Source organism: Gymnodraco acuticeps, unplaced genomic scaffold (assembly GCF_902827175.1).
Source record: "Gymnodraco acuticeps unplaced genomic scaffold, fGymAcu1.1, whole genome shotgun sequence".
NCBI lineage: Eukaryota > Metazoa > Chordata > Actinopteri > Perciformes > Bathydraconidae > Gymnodraco > Gymnodraco acuticeps.
In genome coordinates, this window is record NW_022989745.1 from 214,346 (window position 1) to 231,979 (window position 17,634).

Genomic DNA, 17,634 nt, shown 5'->3' on the forward strand with positions numbered 1-17,634 from the left:
TGTGTCGTCAGCGTAACAGTGAAAGTCCAGGTTGTATTGGCGGAGAATCTGACCAAGGGGGAAGATGTAGATGATGAAGAGGATGAAGAGGAGGGGGCCGAGTACTGAACCTTGGGGAACACCTTGGGTGACTGAAGCTGTGGCAGAAGAGTGGTTGTTGAGGGAGATGAAGTGGGATCTGTCGGAGAGGTAGGACTGGAGCCACCTGAGTGCAGTACCTTCGATACCGATGTCCTGGAGTCGGGTAAGCAGGATGGTGTGGCTCACGGTATCGAAGGCTGCACTCAGGTGGACGAGGATAAGGATGTTGAGGGAACCGGTGTCAGCAGAGGTGAGGAGGTCATTGAGGACTTTGATTAGGGCCATTTCGGAGCTGTGGTGGGGACGAAAACCAGACTGAAGGGGTTCAAAAAGCTGGTTGGTTTGGAGATGGCGGTGGAGTTGTTTGGAGATAATGCGTTCTATTGTTTTTGAGAGAAAGGGAAGGTTGGAGATGGGACGGTAATTACTGAGGGAGGAGGGATCCAGACCGGGTTTCTTGAGGATGGTAGTGACAGCAGCAGTTTTGAAGGCAGAGGGAACGGTTCCTTGGGACAGGGAGGAGTTGAAAAGGTTGACAAGGTAGGGGCAGAGGACGGGGAGACAGGACTTCAGTAGAGGGGTGGGTAGAGGGTCAAGGGAGCAGGTTGTGGGTTTGGAGGAGCTGATTAGTTTGAGTATTTCAGGGGGGGTAACCAGAGTGAACTGAGAGAGGCGGCCGTGGGGAGGAGGGCTTGGGAGGTCCAGGAAGATGGGGGGAGAAATTGTGGCGGTGGATGTTGGGGGAAATGTATGTGTGTCAGATGCAGCGGATAGGGAGAGATTAATGGCAGTGATTTTGTCAGAGAAAAACTGGAGGAATTAACTGCATAAAGTGGAAGTGGAGGAAGGGAGGGTGTCAGCACGAGGTTTGAGGAGCTTGTTGACGGTGGAGAAGAGGGTCCTGGGGTTATGGGAGGAGTCGGTAAAGATGGTGGAGAGGTAAGCAGTTTTTGCGGCAGTGAGGGCGTCTCTGTAGGTAGTGAGATGGAGTTTGTAGGATTCATGGTGAACCGTGAGGGATGATTTCTTGGTTAGGCGTTCAAGCTGGCGGCCGGTTTGCTTCAGTTTACGGAGTGCAGGGGTGAACCAGAGTGAGGAGGTTTTAAAAGTGACATTTTTCCTTTTGAGGGGGGCAAGGCTGTTGAGGGAGGCGAGTAGGGTGGAATTAAGGTGGTTGAGTTGTTCATCGGGTGAGCTGAGGTTCGAGTCCAGGGGGAGAGTAGAGGACAGCAGGTCGGAGAGGTGCTGGGGATCAACAGAGCATAAATTACGGAAGGTGATGTTCCTGGATGGGGGGGGGGTGTGGCGGACGGGGGAGGCGATGGTGAACTGTATGAGTTTGTGGTCAGAGAGGGGAAAGGGGCAGGGGTGGAGGTCGAGTACTGGGATGTTGGTAGAGCAGACAAGGTCAAGGATGTGTCCTTTATCATGGGTGGGGAAGGTGACATATTGGGTAATTGAGAAATTGTCCAGAAGGGAGGAGAATTCAGAAGCGAGTTTGCAGATGGGGGAGTCCATGTAGATGTTGAGGTCGCCGAGGAGTAACAGACGTGGGGAGAGGGATGAAGCAATGGTGAGGAGTTCAGTGAGATCAGAGAGGAAGGAGGGGTGTGGTTTGGGGGGGCGGTAAATGAGGATAACTGTCAGTGAGCGAGGGGCTTTGAAGGCGAGGAATTCGAAGGATGGTACTGAGGGGAGCGTGAGTTCTGTAGTCCGGATGTTGTGGTTGTAGATGACAGCCAGCCCACCACCACGGCGTGAGGGGCGGGGTGAAGAGACATACAATACATTGCAGTGAAGACATTCACAGTAAATTGCTGTGAACCTTACTGTGAAAGTCATGTTGCCAGGTATTTATTGTGAATTCACGGTGAATATTTTTACAGTGTAGATATGCTTACGGTTTCGATTCCTTAACATTCACAATGACAACAATATGTCAACACGCTGCCAGCAAATGTTCCTTATCATTAAATGTTATGCTTTGTTATCGTTGTGGGTGTATTAAAGCATTAGCAGTGAAATGTTGTGGAACCAGTTATGCAGCTGGTCTGATAGATGAAGGTGATAACTTGGCAGGAGGAACCATGGCCAGGTGTGTATAAAAGGATGCTGCAGGTGGATGTGAGCAGCAGATACTTGGAGACAGAAGTGAATTCAGGAAAAGATGGCCGCCCGCTCTGCTGCTCCTGCTTCAGCTGGTCTCACTGGCGTCTGCCATCACATCACTACGGGGAACCGTGACCTATAGCTACAAAGGAAGAAACCCTGATGGATCATTTAGGGTGAGAGAAACTACTTTGAAACCTTTGCATCAGTTAATAATTAACTAATTTATTCATATGTATGCCGTTGTTAATTTTACACTCACTTCTGTTAAAGTTTTTGCCATACATTAAATATAGTTTACCTCAATGTTTTCTTTTAACTGTGTTGTCTAGCTTTTTACCTTGATTGGTACAGTATATGTCAAAGCACAAAATACATTGGAAATAGCGATAAAATATGCATTAATATTATTTTAATTTTTTTCAAAGGTGGACTTTCGCGACAGGGCGACCTATGATGGGTGTCAGTACTCCCATTACCAGACATGTAGCACTGGCAACTGTGGCTTACTCACTAATCAACAGAGAGGCATAACTGACAGGAGCACCAATGCACCGCAAAGAAACAGAGAATGGTGTGAAACAGAAACAGTTCAACAAAGAAAAGTCCCAACTGACAAACCTTTTGAGATGAGGTGAGCTTTTTCTCTGACTCAAATCATGCTAATGTTATATGAGTCTCCATAATTGCATTGCAAACACTTGTATTTGTTGTTTTGATGCTTATCATAAAATAATAAATAAAACAAGCATCTGTTTATTAATGCAGTATTTGTTTGCACACCTATCAGGGCAAGTAGCTGTTGTTGGATCCGAACACGTAACGGGGTTAGAGGTTGGAGATTTCGAACTCAAGTAGATTTGGGATCAAGATCTGACACTGGCAAACCAAACAGATCCCCAGACATTGCCATTCTACCTTTCCTACGGTAAGCTCATTCTTTATGTTGTTGTTTGATTAAATCGCTCTGTATCATGAAGGTGAAGTCCTGCAGACAGTTTCTGCTCTGCACTCACAAAGTAAAGTGACAAAATGGGTGTTAACCTTTACAGTTCTGCCTTACCATCGGCTGAAACCTCTTTCCCAAAATAGTTGTTAGATGATTGCTTTACAATTGCCTCTATTTAATAACTGTGTCTACTGCTTCCATTCATTTGAATGAAATTATATTCATTAAAAAAAGGTCAACTCGCGTTGTGTTTATTCTTTGAAATGGGTGTGTAATGTGCATATAAGTATCAATTTAAATTCTTTGAGGGTGGGTTTGGGGCCACCCTAAAAGAAGCCACTGTGGCCGTGCTTACTCTACTACCTCACATGTGCAGTTATAACTCTGATTATTTGATGCTTTTGGGTTTTATGGGCAGAACAGTGTTCCTCACTCTTGTTAATGTGTCCTTTCAAGAGTTCCCCAGAACTGCCCACGGACCTACAAGCTGATGTCCTTCGACCCTGATGGAGACACAGTTCGCTGCAGATATGGAAATATCAGAAATATAGAGTGCAGCGGATGTAACCAACCTTCAGGCTTTGTCTTGGATCAGGTCTGTGAATTAAAAATCTATTTCCTTATACATTTTCCAATACCTGACTGATCCTGTGCCTCACTAAATGTCTGAATGTTTACATTGTTAGGGTTCCTGCTCCTTACATTACCCGCAATGCCATCGCCAACCCAAGTGTTTTTGGATTTGAGTTGGTGGTGGAGGACTTCCCGCAAAGGCCCATCTCTCTATCCTACACCGATGGAACCCAATCCTACAAGGCTCCACTGATTCCCATGAGGCATAAACGAGCCTACTACCACACATATCCTCCCACGACTTCAGCACCAATCACGACTCCAGCGCCTAACACTATGGCACCAACAACACACCCATGGTGGTGGCGGGGGTATCATACACCTCCAGCACCGACCACAACTGCAGCACCAACCACAACCCCATGGGGGTGGTGGTATCATTCTACACCTCCAGCACCGACCACAACTGCAGCACCAACCCCATGGGGGGGGTGGTATCATTCTACACCTCCAGCACCGACCACAACTGCAGCACCAACCACAACCCCATGGGGGTGGTGGTATCATTCTACACCTCCAGCACCGACCACAACTGCAGCACCAACCCCATGGGGGGGGTGGTATCATTCTACACCTCCACCACCGACCACAACTGCAGCACCAACCACAACCCCATGGGGGCTGCATACAACTCCAACCACCACAGACAACAGACACCTGCATGGCACCACGCCTCCTCTCAGTAAACTGCCTTTGCAATTCTCCTTTCTTGGTGAGTATGGTTGTACTTGTCCTCAATTAGTAAATCCATACTTACAGAAAAGTTGTTGCTGCACTGCCTTCAATGGGTGTAACCTGTCATGCACCTCTTGCAGCTCTAGTGACACCTTAATGTGCAACGTCTTATTTTTTGTTCTACATTTTGGTTTTAAATACATTCTTTAGCATAAGAAGTAAGTAAATGTTCTACACCTGCATAGAGACATTTTAGTTGTCCTGAAAACCCTAACCCTAACCCTTAGGTGAGGTTGACTCACAATTATGGATTTGCGATTTTCCTTTGGTTTCTTAGGTGTATGCAAATGTACATGACCGGCTCTTTCAGGTAAAATATTAGAAATGTGAGGGATTAGGGTTGTGACATTTATAAATCCGGAAAAATGCCATGATTGTTGGATCTTTAAAAAAAAAATCATTACATTAGTATTTTGAAGCACTCGTTTTTTTATTTCTTTCAAGTGGTCTATAGCGCCATCTGGTGGAATTTCTTATTTTTAGAAATAATTTTCAAAATGTTGTCTATGTGTCGGTGCCTTAACAAGAGGCCAGAATCAAGGAACTTACAATTATGGTTTTGAAGATGGGCTTAATTTGAAAATGAATGGGGGTGCGGTAAAATGTCAGGGATAATACGGCCTCACAGCTTTCTGCAACAGTCCGCACAAACTAGTGGAAAAGCCGTAATTTGAAGATAGCAATTTTAGGATTTCCCTCTTCAAAACCCTCACCTGAAGATAATTAGCCTTTGACAGCTAATGAATATAATCTGCTGTGACAGCTTTGATGTGTTGAGCAACAGACAATGACAAAGTGGTTTTAAGAACTGATCAAGAACTCTTCAAGAACTGTTGCACTTTTTAACTGCAGTGGACCCACCTGCTCCCTCATGTGTTGATGGACTCTACTTGCCAAAGTTTGTGCACCCAACACCTGACGATGGACAACACATCAATGCCGAGGTCAACAAAGAAGTGGAGATCAGAGTCCGAGCACAAGCTTCACATGCAAACGTAAGTGAGAATCAACGTGATGAGTATTGCCTTTGTGGCGTCAGAACTAGTGTAATTTCGTTGACTAAAACAATGACGAAATATGTTCGTCAACGACCTTTTTTTTCCATGACGAAAACGAGACGATGACGAGACGGCACGACGGCAGTAAACAATAACTGTAACGAAATCATCACTGCAATATCGTTGACGAAAAGTTGACGAGACGAAAATGTAGTTTACTAAATAAAAACTATGTCAAAATCTCTCTTTTCTTTCGTTGACGAAAAATGAGGAGACGAAATATTATCAAAGATAACGTTACGTCTCTGATAGTCAGTTTTTCTCCCAGCAGTTCCATTTCCTCCGGTGCTGCGGCTGGGCAGCAGCTGTGTGTCTGTGCTGCGCGCGGCAGTACATTTGAATTACACCGGGCAGCGGCACACTGTGAACTGTCAGGAAGACTCGGGTCTATGTTCAGGGAGCACGAATCCTTGTCAAAAGAAGACATGGCCAGCAAATTAGACGCTGAAGTTTAGCGCTTCCAGTTAGCCACTCCGTGCGGACATAATTGTCCCTCATTGAACGTCCGATTCTCTCCCTTTTTCCTCTGCGTACACACAGCTCGAGTTGCGGGCATTTGCCTGTCCATCTGATTTAATTTGTAGTTGCTGCTGTATGCGGAAAGTTTAGTAAAGTTATGTTTGATTAAGTACCGCCAAATCTCCACCCTCCATAATGCTTCATTTGCTTGAGTATTTCTAACGGCGGTGATGACAGTTACAGTATTAAAAACTGATGTTGATGGTGATTTGATTGGATGGCAGTGTCCAATCAAATCGCCAGCCGCCGCCGCCTCTGAAGGGAAGCAAGAGGCGGCTAGCTTCCCTTGGCATGGCCCTGACCAATCACAGTTGGCAGGGGCATCACGTGGGCCTCATCTGATTGGTCAATCCCTCCATTTTTTTTCACACACTCATGGTCTCTAACTAACCTTATTCAACATAAAATAAAATGGCAACAAACAGGGCTTGGGAGCAGTGGTCGCACTCGCGTTAACCAAATACCCCCCCGTCAGCGTGAGTGAGTGATAATTGTGTACTCGACGGGTAATAATGGATTATGACGTAAATGTTACAATCCTGTCCGTCAAAATGACTGACAACGAAAAAGTCTAAAGCCACCACTGCTTGGGAGAAAGAAACGATGTGATATTTGGGCCCATTTTCGCTACAATGAGGCAGAGAAAAAAGGCGAATGCATTGTTTCATCAGAAGGGAAGCAATGTGGCCACAGCTGGTAAAAACACCACAAACCTGAGCAGATACTCTCTGCAAAGCTTCTTAATCATTCAACCTGTGTTTTTCATCAAATAAGGACAAGATATAATCTTATTTTTTTATATATGCTAAAATGACAAAGTATTGGTTTTGGCTAGACTAGTTTGACTGAAATGTTCTATATAATCTGAACTAAAAAAGACAACAGTTTTCATTGACAAAAAGTAGACTAAAATAATTAGTTTTCTTTGACTAAAATAAGACTAAAATGCTCAGACTTTTAGTCGACTAAACTTGACTAAACAAAAACAGGATGAAGGTGACTAAATATGACTAAAACTAAAAAGGAAATGTAACAAAGGACTAAGACTAAAACTAAATTAAAAAATAGCTGATGAAATAACACTAGTCAGAACATTATCAGCATTTCTGCTAGTGAGATAAACTTCAGCGATAAGAAGGAAAATATCTGGTTTCTTTCTTTTGTTTTCACACAGACTACATGATATCATCATCAGTGGGCCACTGAATATCACCAAGCACAGAAGCACACATGGAGACTTTGTCATTAGGTGGACGCCTGGCCCTGATGATGTGGGGGATCATTACCCAATCTGCTTTGCTGTTGAATCAGTAATCGAGTGAGTGAGCCTTACATTTATTTTCTATTTGATACAATTAGTATGCATTTGTGTGTGTTAAATATTGATTTCACTTTTCACACATTTTACAGTCCCGCCTCTACCATCCCCCCTCCAGCCACAATTTATTACGGTTACCATTCTCACGTCCCCCAATCTCCACAGTAAGTAACAGTTTGATATTTTTGAATCAAACTTAAAAAGCTATAAACGACATTGACATAAACAAATAAATCGTCTGCATATTGATTTGACTGACTATGTGGTCAAAGTTACCTAAAATTCAAACACCTTACTGAATGAGTAACAGGCATTACTCCTTAAACAAAAAAAACGATTCAAGATAAATCTTTGGTCATTGATGCTTTTCAGGTCCGGCATCTATCAGTCCGAGATGAGGTGCGTTCTGGTGAACATCCGTCAAAGACTAAGTAAGAACGATTTTTGTTTAACATCAACATTGTATAGTAGATCTACAACTGGAAAGGCGTTTATATCATAACCAAAAGGTTACATTCCATTAGTGGCTTCATGGACTTTTGCAAGGCCGTTGTGTTTGATCAAATCAAACCCATTACTGTAGGCGAAAACACCACCCATGCCCTGAATTTATATTAACTGAAACCTTTCTTTGGGTCAACAATATTTAAGGAGCAAACAAGTCAATATAAATCTTTGTTAACTAGCTTTGCAGTCTTCTTCTTGTCTGTTCTGGAGCGTTACTGCCACCTGTAGACTAGAACCATCAGTGTAATGTGTATTTATTTTGTAAACTATTTATCTCTTGATCTAGTTGAATCCCATGTGACCTGCCATGAGTCCTCAATGACGGTAGAGGTTGAGAGATCTTCTCTCCCTGGACTCCATGAGGATCATTTACGCCTCAATGACCCCAGCAACACGGCCTGCAACCTGCAGACAAACTCCAACAGCACGCACATCATCGCGGTCGTACCCCTCAACGCCTGCGGCACTCAGATCGAGGTAACAATAGAGCATCTGTTTCATCACCTGCCGGTTTTTTCTCTAAACTACTTTTTATTAGGAGTATGACGGGGACTGGGTCCTAAAAATATTCATATAAGTAAAATTACAATGTTTTAGACATTAAAGCATGCAAACAGATTCTAGTTGACACCCCAAATACACATATGAACGTGAACACAATATGTCCCGTTTAACTCTGCAGGAAGATGAGGAAAACCTGGTTTTCAAAAATGAAATCACCACGGTGGACAACATACTACGACCTGATCACCAGGAACCACCTGCTGGACGTCCAGTTCTTACTGCCAGTACCCCAACGTGGGAACGTGTCGCAGGGGCTTCACAGCACACAGGAGGAATGTGGTGGTGTGGGATAAAGGCTTCGGAAAGTTCACCTACGAGTTTGAGTTCTACCCAGACAGCCAATATAGACAAATGGTTGATCCAGGGCTGTACCCTCTGGAGTACGATGTGACGAACAAGATCTACATGCAGATAGAGGCCAAATCTACCGTCAACAACACCCAGCTGTTTGTGGAGTCCTGCAGTGCAGCACCATATGACACCCCCAACTACTGGCCAACATACTCCATCATCGAGAATGGGTAGGCATGAGCATTGAGCACGCCATCTAGTGGCAACAGGGGACATAACAATGCATTGGGAAAGATGTGCTGTGTCATAGGTTTGTAACTAAACTGCCCGTAGGTGGGAATGACGTGTTTTCAGGCAGTGCATTAATATGGGATTTAATCAGGAAAAACAATTATTATTATTGTCTTTATTGAACAAGGACCATCAATACAGGTTAATCTCAAAAAGAGAACATTTCTGCTTGCTTTTAACTCATTTCCATCTGCAGTCCTCCATCAGGTACACACTTTTGTTAAAAAACAAAAAAAACGAGTATGTTTCAAACTTTTTGAAAAAGGCTTCCAAAAATACATTTCGCTAAATGTGGCTATTGGTGTCTGAATTGATTCCTTTTAATGTATCAAAATTAGCATTAGATTAGCAATTTTAGCGATTACCAATCGTGAGGCATGGACTCACAGACGCAATATTTCTTAACTTTTCTTTTTGTTGTTACTGTTAGGTGTAATGTGGACCAAACGGTGCAGGTGCATCCGAGCGCCAACCCGAGACAGTTCAGGTTCAGCATGGAGGCCTTCCAGTTCATCGGCTTGCACGACCAGGTGAACAATCTAATATGTGTCTATACTCTCTGATCTTTTACTTAATACAAATCATTAATACCACAGTGTAGGAATACTCTGTTGCATGTAGTCTTGACATTTTTACTAAAGTAAAAGCACAAAAAGTGTCGATATATTTTGTCTTTGATCCAACCACAGCTCATGTTATTTCTCCACTTGAAAAAAAAGTCTGTATATCTGCTGATGTAATGACAGCGTGTTGTGTTGCGTTCAGGTGTACATCAGCTGTCAGGTGCTGATGTGTGAGGCAGGGAGCAGCGGCACCAGGTGCTCACAGGGGTGCATCAACTCCCCCCTTACTGGGCATCATCATCACCGCAAGAGAGAGGCCCATCACTCATGAGCGCCAGGCACTTCATTCCCAGGGTCCTCTGCGTTTTGAAGAGATCAGCGGAGAGCAACCGGGAGCCCCAGGTACGTTTTCCCTCAGAAGTACCTGCCTACTTTGAGGCTACGGTTGAAAAGTGAAAATTAGGACCTGTGTCTTTTCCTAGCCACTTTTCCTTAATGGGACTTCTGGAACATAGTGACATCACTAGTTATCACTTGCGCTCCTATTGGCTGGTGCTGCAACACATTGTACGTGATAGGCTAAGGGGCAGGACATCTCTAAGTGTTTGACCAATCACAACAGAGCCGGCCAGCTAACCAATCAGAGCAGACTGGGCTCTGGTTTCAAACAGAGGGTGAAAAGAGGTGCTGCAGCACAGGCAGTATGAGAGAAATAAAGAGCTTTTTGAACATTAAAGCATGGAGACATGTCCCAGTAGAGACACTACTGATATGAGAATGAGCAGATTAGGTTCTAACCTTAGTGAAAAAGTGATGGGCCTTAGGTATTGTGGGACAGGATTTTCCAGTGTATCCTAAAGGAGATATCAAGCATTAAAGCTTCTTTCCTATCATCAACATTTTAAAAAGCTGTTATCATGGATGCCACTTAGAGACCTCGGGTCGTTTCACTCGGTAAAGAACCTTCCTGGACTAATAAGACAATTCGACCATGTCCTTATTTAGTCTTTGGAAATGTGAAATTAAAATAACGTTTCTCTTTCTCTCCAGCGACCCCCCTGAATCTGAACCTGGTGTTCATCGTTGGATGTCTTCTTGCAGCCGTTGGCATGATCAGTGCAGTGGCCCTGTACAAAGTCAGAGCCTCAAAGGTCAAATACCAACCGTTGCCCTCTTTCGAAAACTAAGAAAGCGGCCATTTCAGAATACCCATTTTTTTATCAGTTGCATTTGACTACATTAAGCTTCTTGTTTTTTAATGCTATCAGATAACGAGTCTTCATTTGTGCCTTATGGGTTATAAGTGGTGTTTACAGTGTAATCCTATGTAGCTTCACAAGTGATTCTTCTATCATGTACTCCATTATGATTTAAAACTTGATTGATATGTGTATCCAATCAGTATAATGCTTAATGTTAATAGTACATGTACAACTTAATTGTTCCGCCTTATCCTAACTCCTTTAGGCTTAAAGTTTCAATAAAAACTCTCTCATATCTCTTTTTCTTTTGTCCAATTTATTTCTCTTTCTCTCTTGCATCAAACACACATCTTGGATAATTTATTTAATATAATACGAATGGCATTATTTGTAATGCTTTCCTGTTGCTGAACCTCATTATTACCCTTTATGTGCATTTGACCTGGGATTGAGCTCTGTATTTATTTACTGTTGAAGATGACTGGTAAAGGAAAGTTGTCATATAGATATGAGGGAGAAAAGTGTTTAATAAAACAACTTGATATAACAAGTTTATAAATCCTGATTATAGAGAGTAGATTACTTTGAGGTTTCAGCGATTGAATGGAAACAGTCCCATTTGTCAAATTATTGCAATTATAAGGTTTTTAAACCCATAAACTAACGTTCAGTTGTAGAAACGGGTAATTGAATCCTCTCCGTAACATTATTGTCAAGGAGAGACTCTGAAGCATGAACTCAATTGCACGACTCAGATAGTGTTCTCAAAAAATAAAGACTTTACTGGAATTTAGCACAGTAATCAAAACAAGGAAAACAAATATACTCTTTCGAGGAAAACTAGCAAGTGATCAATGAGGTAGATCCGTGGGAAGTCCGTGAGGTAATCAGGAACGTGGGTCATAGTAAGACAACGAACTGACAATGAACAGGAGGAAGCTACCACAATATATACACAGGTAAAGGGGGACACAGGTGGAAACAATCAGGGCGGGGAAAACAATCAAGGACGCAGGAGACAGAAGGGGGCGGGGAGCGTGGAGGCCTGAAATGAGAGGGATGATTAATTAAGGGAATAAACATAAAGCACAGGGCAAAGGGACATGACAAAACTAACATAAAGAATACACTTTCACTATTAGTTTCCTAGACATGACAATTATAATGTAGAGATTCTGCATTATGTATTCTTCTGTTGATATGCCACACGATGGCGCCACTATTATCTTCATTGTGAAACCAACATAATAGTTATCAGATATTTTATCCAACATAATTCAAATGCCCAATGTAACATCAAAATTACAAAATATACAATATTACACCGTACTATTCAAGCAAAAATTCTGGTTTCATTAATACTTAAACATCACTGTATATATTTTTATATACACATTTTAACATATTGATTATTTTTATATATTTAAGCACAATGTGAACATTTCTACATATTATTATAAAATACAAATTACATTATATTCTATTTTATCTTCTTTTGGCACATTATTTCCTTAACTTCTTATCTTTAGAAAAAAAAGTTATTTTTATTTTTTTTGATCATTTTATTGCACATTTTAACTTTTATTTGTATTATTTTGTATCGTCTTAATGCACATTTGACAACTTTTTTAGTTTTTTATCAAGCTTTTATTTAGCATTTAAAAACATTCCAGACCGATGACAGAAACACACGTCATTGTATTTATGCAAACCGTGGTTTCAGGTAATTCAACCATTTGTGTGGATTTATTTGAAGGATTTTCCACAGGAAGTGAAAAAGCTGCTCTTCCATTTCCTCCTGTTTCTCATTTTATGGTCTTATTGCACATTTTCACTTTAACTTATCAGGTTTATATAAATATGTATTATACTATTTTATGTTATTGTCTTATTGCACATATTTATTTTATACTTCTTATATATTCAATTTCTTTTAAGTGTTGTTTTGTTTTATATTTTCTTGCTGCACATCACATGTTTTACTCCAACTTCTTAGGTTTGTATACATGTGTATTATTTTATTTTTATTGTATGGTCTTATTGCACATTTCACTTTATACTCAGTTTCGTGTCTTCAGGAACTGCTCTCCCTGTTCCTCCTGTTGCAGACCTGTATCTCTTCCAGGCTAATGCTAACAGAGCTAGCTTCAGAGTGTCCCGACTGCCGAGGCTGGCAGGCAAGAGGCGACAGGGAAGGACCGGACTCAAGGACCTTTTTGGGGGAAATAACCAGTACTCAAGTTGTAAAAAAAAATCAGGGGGGATGGTGGATTTTATCATATGGGGACATAATTTGTGCTGATAACCCGCCGAGGGTGGGAGACCAACCAGCATAAAGATAATTATTATACTCCTAAAACAACATGCATGTTATGGATGTTCAGATACTCCTGTCATTGCTCTTGACCAAGGCACCTCAGAATTAGAGTCGGTCCCCGGGCTGCCATGGCACCACTAACATTTAGGGTCAAATGCAGAGGACAATTAGCGCAAAATCTTTTTTTCACTTTAATTTAAAGGGGGGGAGGGGATACACAAATGTGGTTATAATGGAAGTATATGGTACAAATATTGTAGGTTAACAGTCCCTCATTTATTATTCAGATAGATCAACTGATCATACTAATAATAAAGTCAAAATAGTTTTTAGAATATTGAATTATAGTGTATTTTTTCAAAAAAGCAGTTACTGGTATACGATCAAAACTGGTATCTAAAGGGTTACATCTGTATCGTAATTAATTAAATCATTATGTAAATTCTTCATGAAAAATGTGAGGAACATTTTTTGAAAAATATTGATCCGTCATCATTTTATTGCAGTTCAAATACAAATATTTTATGTTAACATTCCCAATGTTACTTTTTTTAACAGGGCATTAAGTGCAAATTGAAATTGTTTACAAAATATTAAAATATATTAAAAGATTATACAGATAATACAAAATAGGACCAATGTTGTCAATGGCTGCCTACTCCACTCTCCCCCATCTCATAGAAGTTTCCAAAGATTTTCATAATCATGCTTTTTGGTCTCAATTTTTCTGGCTCTTGCTTTCGGATTGTTAGCTAAGCAATGGCTTTGAAGCCAAGTCTTGACATATACCTCTGGTCTGAACTTGTTCAGTGGAGGGCCAACACAATTGATGAAAAGCAAGGCTGACATGCTTTTTACCTCTAGGGAGCTTCTAGTTGTGGTTAAAATGTTCATCTGACTAAACCAGTGGTTCTCAAACTTTTTCTGTCAGGCCCCCCCTTTGGAGAAAAAAAAAAGTCGGGCCCCCCCCCAACACAAATAGTCAGGCTCAGTGGCGGCGCCAAAGATTTATTTTGGGGGTGCTGTGGGGTAGCTTGACGTTTCATAGAGGGTGCTCAAACATTTAGGATTTCCCATTAATGTACCGGGCGCTAAAGTGGAATGTTCTACTGCAACACTCCCCACGCATACACACAGTGTACCCGCAACTGTTACAATGAAGGCTCAATAATCAGCTCACGGCATATAGGTGTAAGCAGGGGTAAAGTGCTATTTTTATAGGTGGTGTATGGACCTCACATAGGGGGGTCTGGGGGCAAGCTCCCCCGGGAAGATTTATTTTTAAATATTGAAATTAAAAGCATCAATCTGGTGCACTTTGAGAGCAAAATGAAGAGATCTACAGTATGGATACATCTCTCAACACAGAACTGTAAACAGATTTACTATTTATTTATGGATATTTTACAAATCACTTCCCTTTTAAACGTTATACATATTTTAATGTCATATAGTATTTCATAATTGTTTTTAATTTATTTATATTAATGGTGACCAAAACGTTTGAGACCCACTGAGATAACACTGAGAGAGTCCTTTAGCTCACTGAGTCTCTCAGTCTGACAGGAGAGGACTCTCCTCCACTTTGTTGTTGAAAAAACTCCTTATATCCGTTAGCGTAGCTCGCTAGCACCAGAAGCTAACAACAACGATCTCCGGTAACGGTGCGCTCTCTCTCTCTCTCGCTCGCGCACACACACAAAATGGCTCGTTCCACTCACACACAGAGCCGAGCTTTAATGAAACACAGACACCCAGACGTAATAGTACTGTACTGTATCATATTATTTTCGAATCAATAATTTTTCAAAATATGATTTTTTTTAAAATTTTATTTAAATCTTTTTAATTTTTTTTTTTTAATAACCATTTTTTCTCCTGGTCTCTCGCGCCCCCCCTGTCATGCCTCTGCGCCCCCCTGGGGGGGCGCGCCCCCCACTTTGAGAACCACTGGACTAAACCCACGTTCACACTCAGCTGTGGAGATGACCAGAGTGTTCACTGCTTGAAGGAGGGGTTTCAGCTCTTCTGATGCTGGTGGTATCATTTCATCAACAGTTTTGAGTCTGACCAGTTAGCTAACACAAGAGCAAAACGTAGCTAAACTCCAAACTAAGTTGTTATTGCTGCTTATGTCCATAGATTCCACCTTTGGTGAGTAAAGTAATGACTAAGATTACTGACTCTTGATTTACCTGAAATGTTATTTTTAGTATTTTTAAATATGAAGTCCCTCAGATCGCGTTGTCCTCCTGGTCGCTTGGCCATTGTGATGACCGTTACCTGCACTTCTGGCATCGATGAAACAGGCGCATCACGGCGCTCTGGCGCCCTCTAGGGCACTCGCATAGTATAGCGTCAGTGACTCGGTAAAATGTCATTGCGTGTGTGCGTGCTCCCTCGCTCACAGTATTTTACTCAAAATGCGCAAAATTAATGTTGAAATAGCAGTAATACCAGTGCCACCACGTTCATTGATAAAATTACATAAGGGATGGAAAGGGGGAATGGCAGTTTTAGAAGGGGGATGATTTTGACCGTTTTTATTTCAGGGGGGATGCCATCCCCCCTCATCCCCCCTCATCCCCCCTCAACTGGAGTACTGGAAATAACCGAGACAACACCACCAACTCGGACGGACACGAAGGGATTATAACGAGGGCTGTCAGCCGATTAAAATATTTAATCGCGATTAATCGCAATTTCATCGCACATTTTTTGTCTGTTCTAAATGTACCTTAAAGGGATATTTTTCAAGTTTGTAATACTCCTATCAACATATGAGTGGACAAATATGCTTTATGCAAATGTTTGTTGATTATCATTTGAACAATGACAAATATACTCATGAATATTAAACACAACAACCTCTGAACATTACAAATATTCACCTCAATTCAACCTGGAACCTCTCTCATACAATACAATAATTCAATACAAAGTGTGTGTGTGTGTGTGTGTGTGTGTGTGTGTGTGTGTGTGTGTGTGTGTGTGTGTGTGTGTGTGTGTGTGGTGTGTGTGTGTGTGTGTGTGTGTGTGTGTGTGTGTGTGTGTGTGTGTGTGCGCATGTGTGTGTGTTTGTGCAGAGTAAAGGAGCGAAGGAGAAGGTGGTGACGAGGATCGTGGTCTCTCGCTGTGAAGTCGACCTGATGAAAATCCGCTCAGAGTTCAAGAAGAAGCACAAGAGAAATCTGTACCAGACCATCGCTGTGAGTATCTGTGTGTGTGTGTGTGTGTGTGTGTGTGTGTGTGTGTGTGTGTGTGTGTGTGTGTGTGTGTGTGTGTGTGTGTGTGTGTGTGTGTGTGTGTGTGTGTGTGTGTGTGTGTGTGTGTGTGTGTTGTTCAATCACCTCCAGTATGGGTCTTTAATAAAAAAAAACATAGACAAGAACCATTGAATCAAAAGATACTGTGCATGTGTGCAAAATAATGTTGAGGAAAGTCAAAACGAGGGACCTATTCTGGGATTTCCACCCCAAGCGTGGTGCACGGGCTCTCGGGTCAACATTTTGTGTTTAAAAACCTATTTAAAAACTCCTGTAGTAAAACCAATACAAGTTTATAAAAGCCCTGTTTGGTCTGGGTTAAAAATGTTTTAAAAAATTGAATAAAAGGGTTATGCGGCGGGGTTAAAACACAGTTTTCCCGTAAAGAACACAGACTGGATGTGATATTGTCTTATTGTATAAGTATGTTGGGGAAAGTTATTAATCAAACATCAAAACATTTTTAAAGGGGACCTATTCTGGGACTTCCCTTTCCTGCAGTGTGTTATAAAGGTTTCTGTGCATGTAAGCGGTCTGCAGAGGCTTGAGTCCCAAAGTATTAATATAATTGTTCTTTGCTTCAGGAGCACACTAAAGGAGACTACCAGAAGGCTCTGCTGAGTCTGTGCGGAGGAGACGACTGAGCTCTGAGTGGACTCTGTTTCCCAGAAGGCCGCTGGGTCTTAAAACATCAGCTAACTGCAGATTTGTTTTAACTCTGTCCATGAGAGCCTTTTTGTTGTTTCTTCTCTGTTAAACAGATCACCTCCATCTCTCTGAGCAGCTTCAGCTTTTAAATAAAATCGTTTCACCAGATTGTGTTTTTAATTTTTTGACGACCACGACAGGTCAGCAGGGACACTGAGAAAATTAAAAATTTAGTTTTTACAAATACATTTACTGAAGTTAGGTACTTGTTCTTCAGTCTTTAGTTTTTTTACACTATTTTATACATCTGCAAAATTCCACTATATTCTATTTGGTTAAAAATATAAATAATGGCAGAATTTGCAAGGAGAGCACAAAGCCTAAGAGGCTCATCAATGTTCTCCTCCGTTTTAGGCACTTTGACCAAATATCATAACAGACGTCAGACATGTGACACAATGACCGGCACTCAAGCACTGTGGCTTTGAGGGGAATATACTATCTAGTGAGAATGCTATGTGTAGGCCTGGGAACATGCAGCACTAATGAGCCATTCTGTGCTGTTCAGGGTAGGCCTCAATTA

General features: G+C 41.6%; 1 protein-coding gene and 1 long non-coding RNA gene across 2 annotated transcripts; both read left to right on the forward strand.

The window, feature by feature from the left end:
• Positions 1-2,204: 2,204 nt before the first annotated feature.
• Positions 2,205-9,949, forward strand: LOC117543560 (oncoprotein-induced transcript 3 protein-like). Its single transcript, XM_034211947.1, is given in 15 exon segments — positions 2,205-2,366; positions 2,619-2,824; positions 2,981-3,118; positions 3,596-3,734; positions 3,826-4,484; positions 5,360-5,502; positions 7,259-7,402; positions 7,495-7,566; positions 7,775-7,833; positions 8,196-8,386; positions 8,592-8,645; positions 8,647-8,688; positions 8,690-8,994; positions 9,486-9,585; positions 9,821-9,949. Coding segments are annotated over 11 exon segments (1,290 nt in total). The 5' UTR covers positions 2,205-2,366; positions 2,619-2,824; positions 2,981-3,118; positions 3,596-3,734; positions 3,826-4,433.
• Positions 9,950-16,212: 6,263 nt separating this feature from the next.
• Positions 16,213-17,216, forward strand: LOC117543636. The gene is made up of 2 exons (XR_004568583.1): positions 16,213-16,346; positions 16,988-17,216. It is a non-coding gene; the product is annotated as an uncharacterized LOC117543636 (long non-coding RNA).
• The last annotated feature ends 418 nt before the right edge of the window (positions 17,217-17,634 follow it).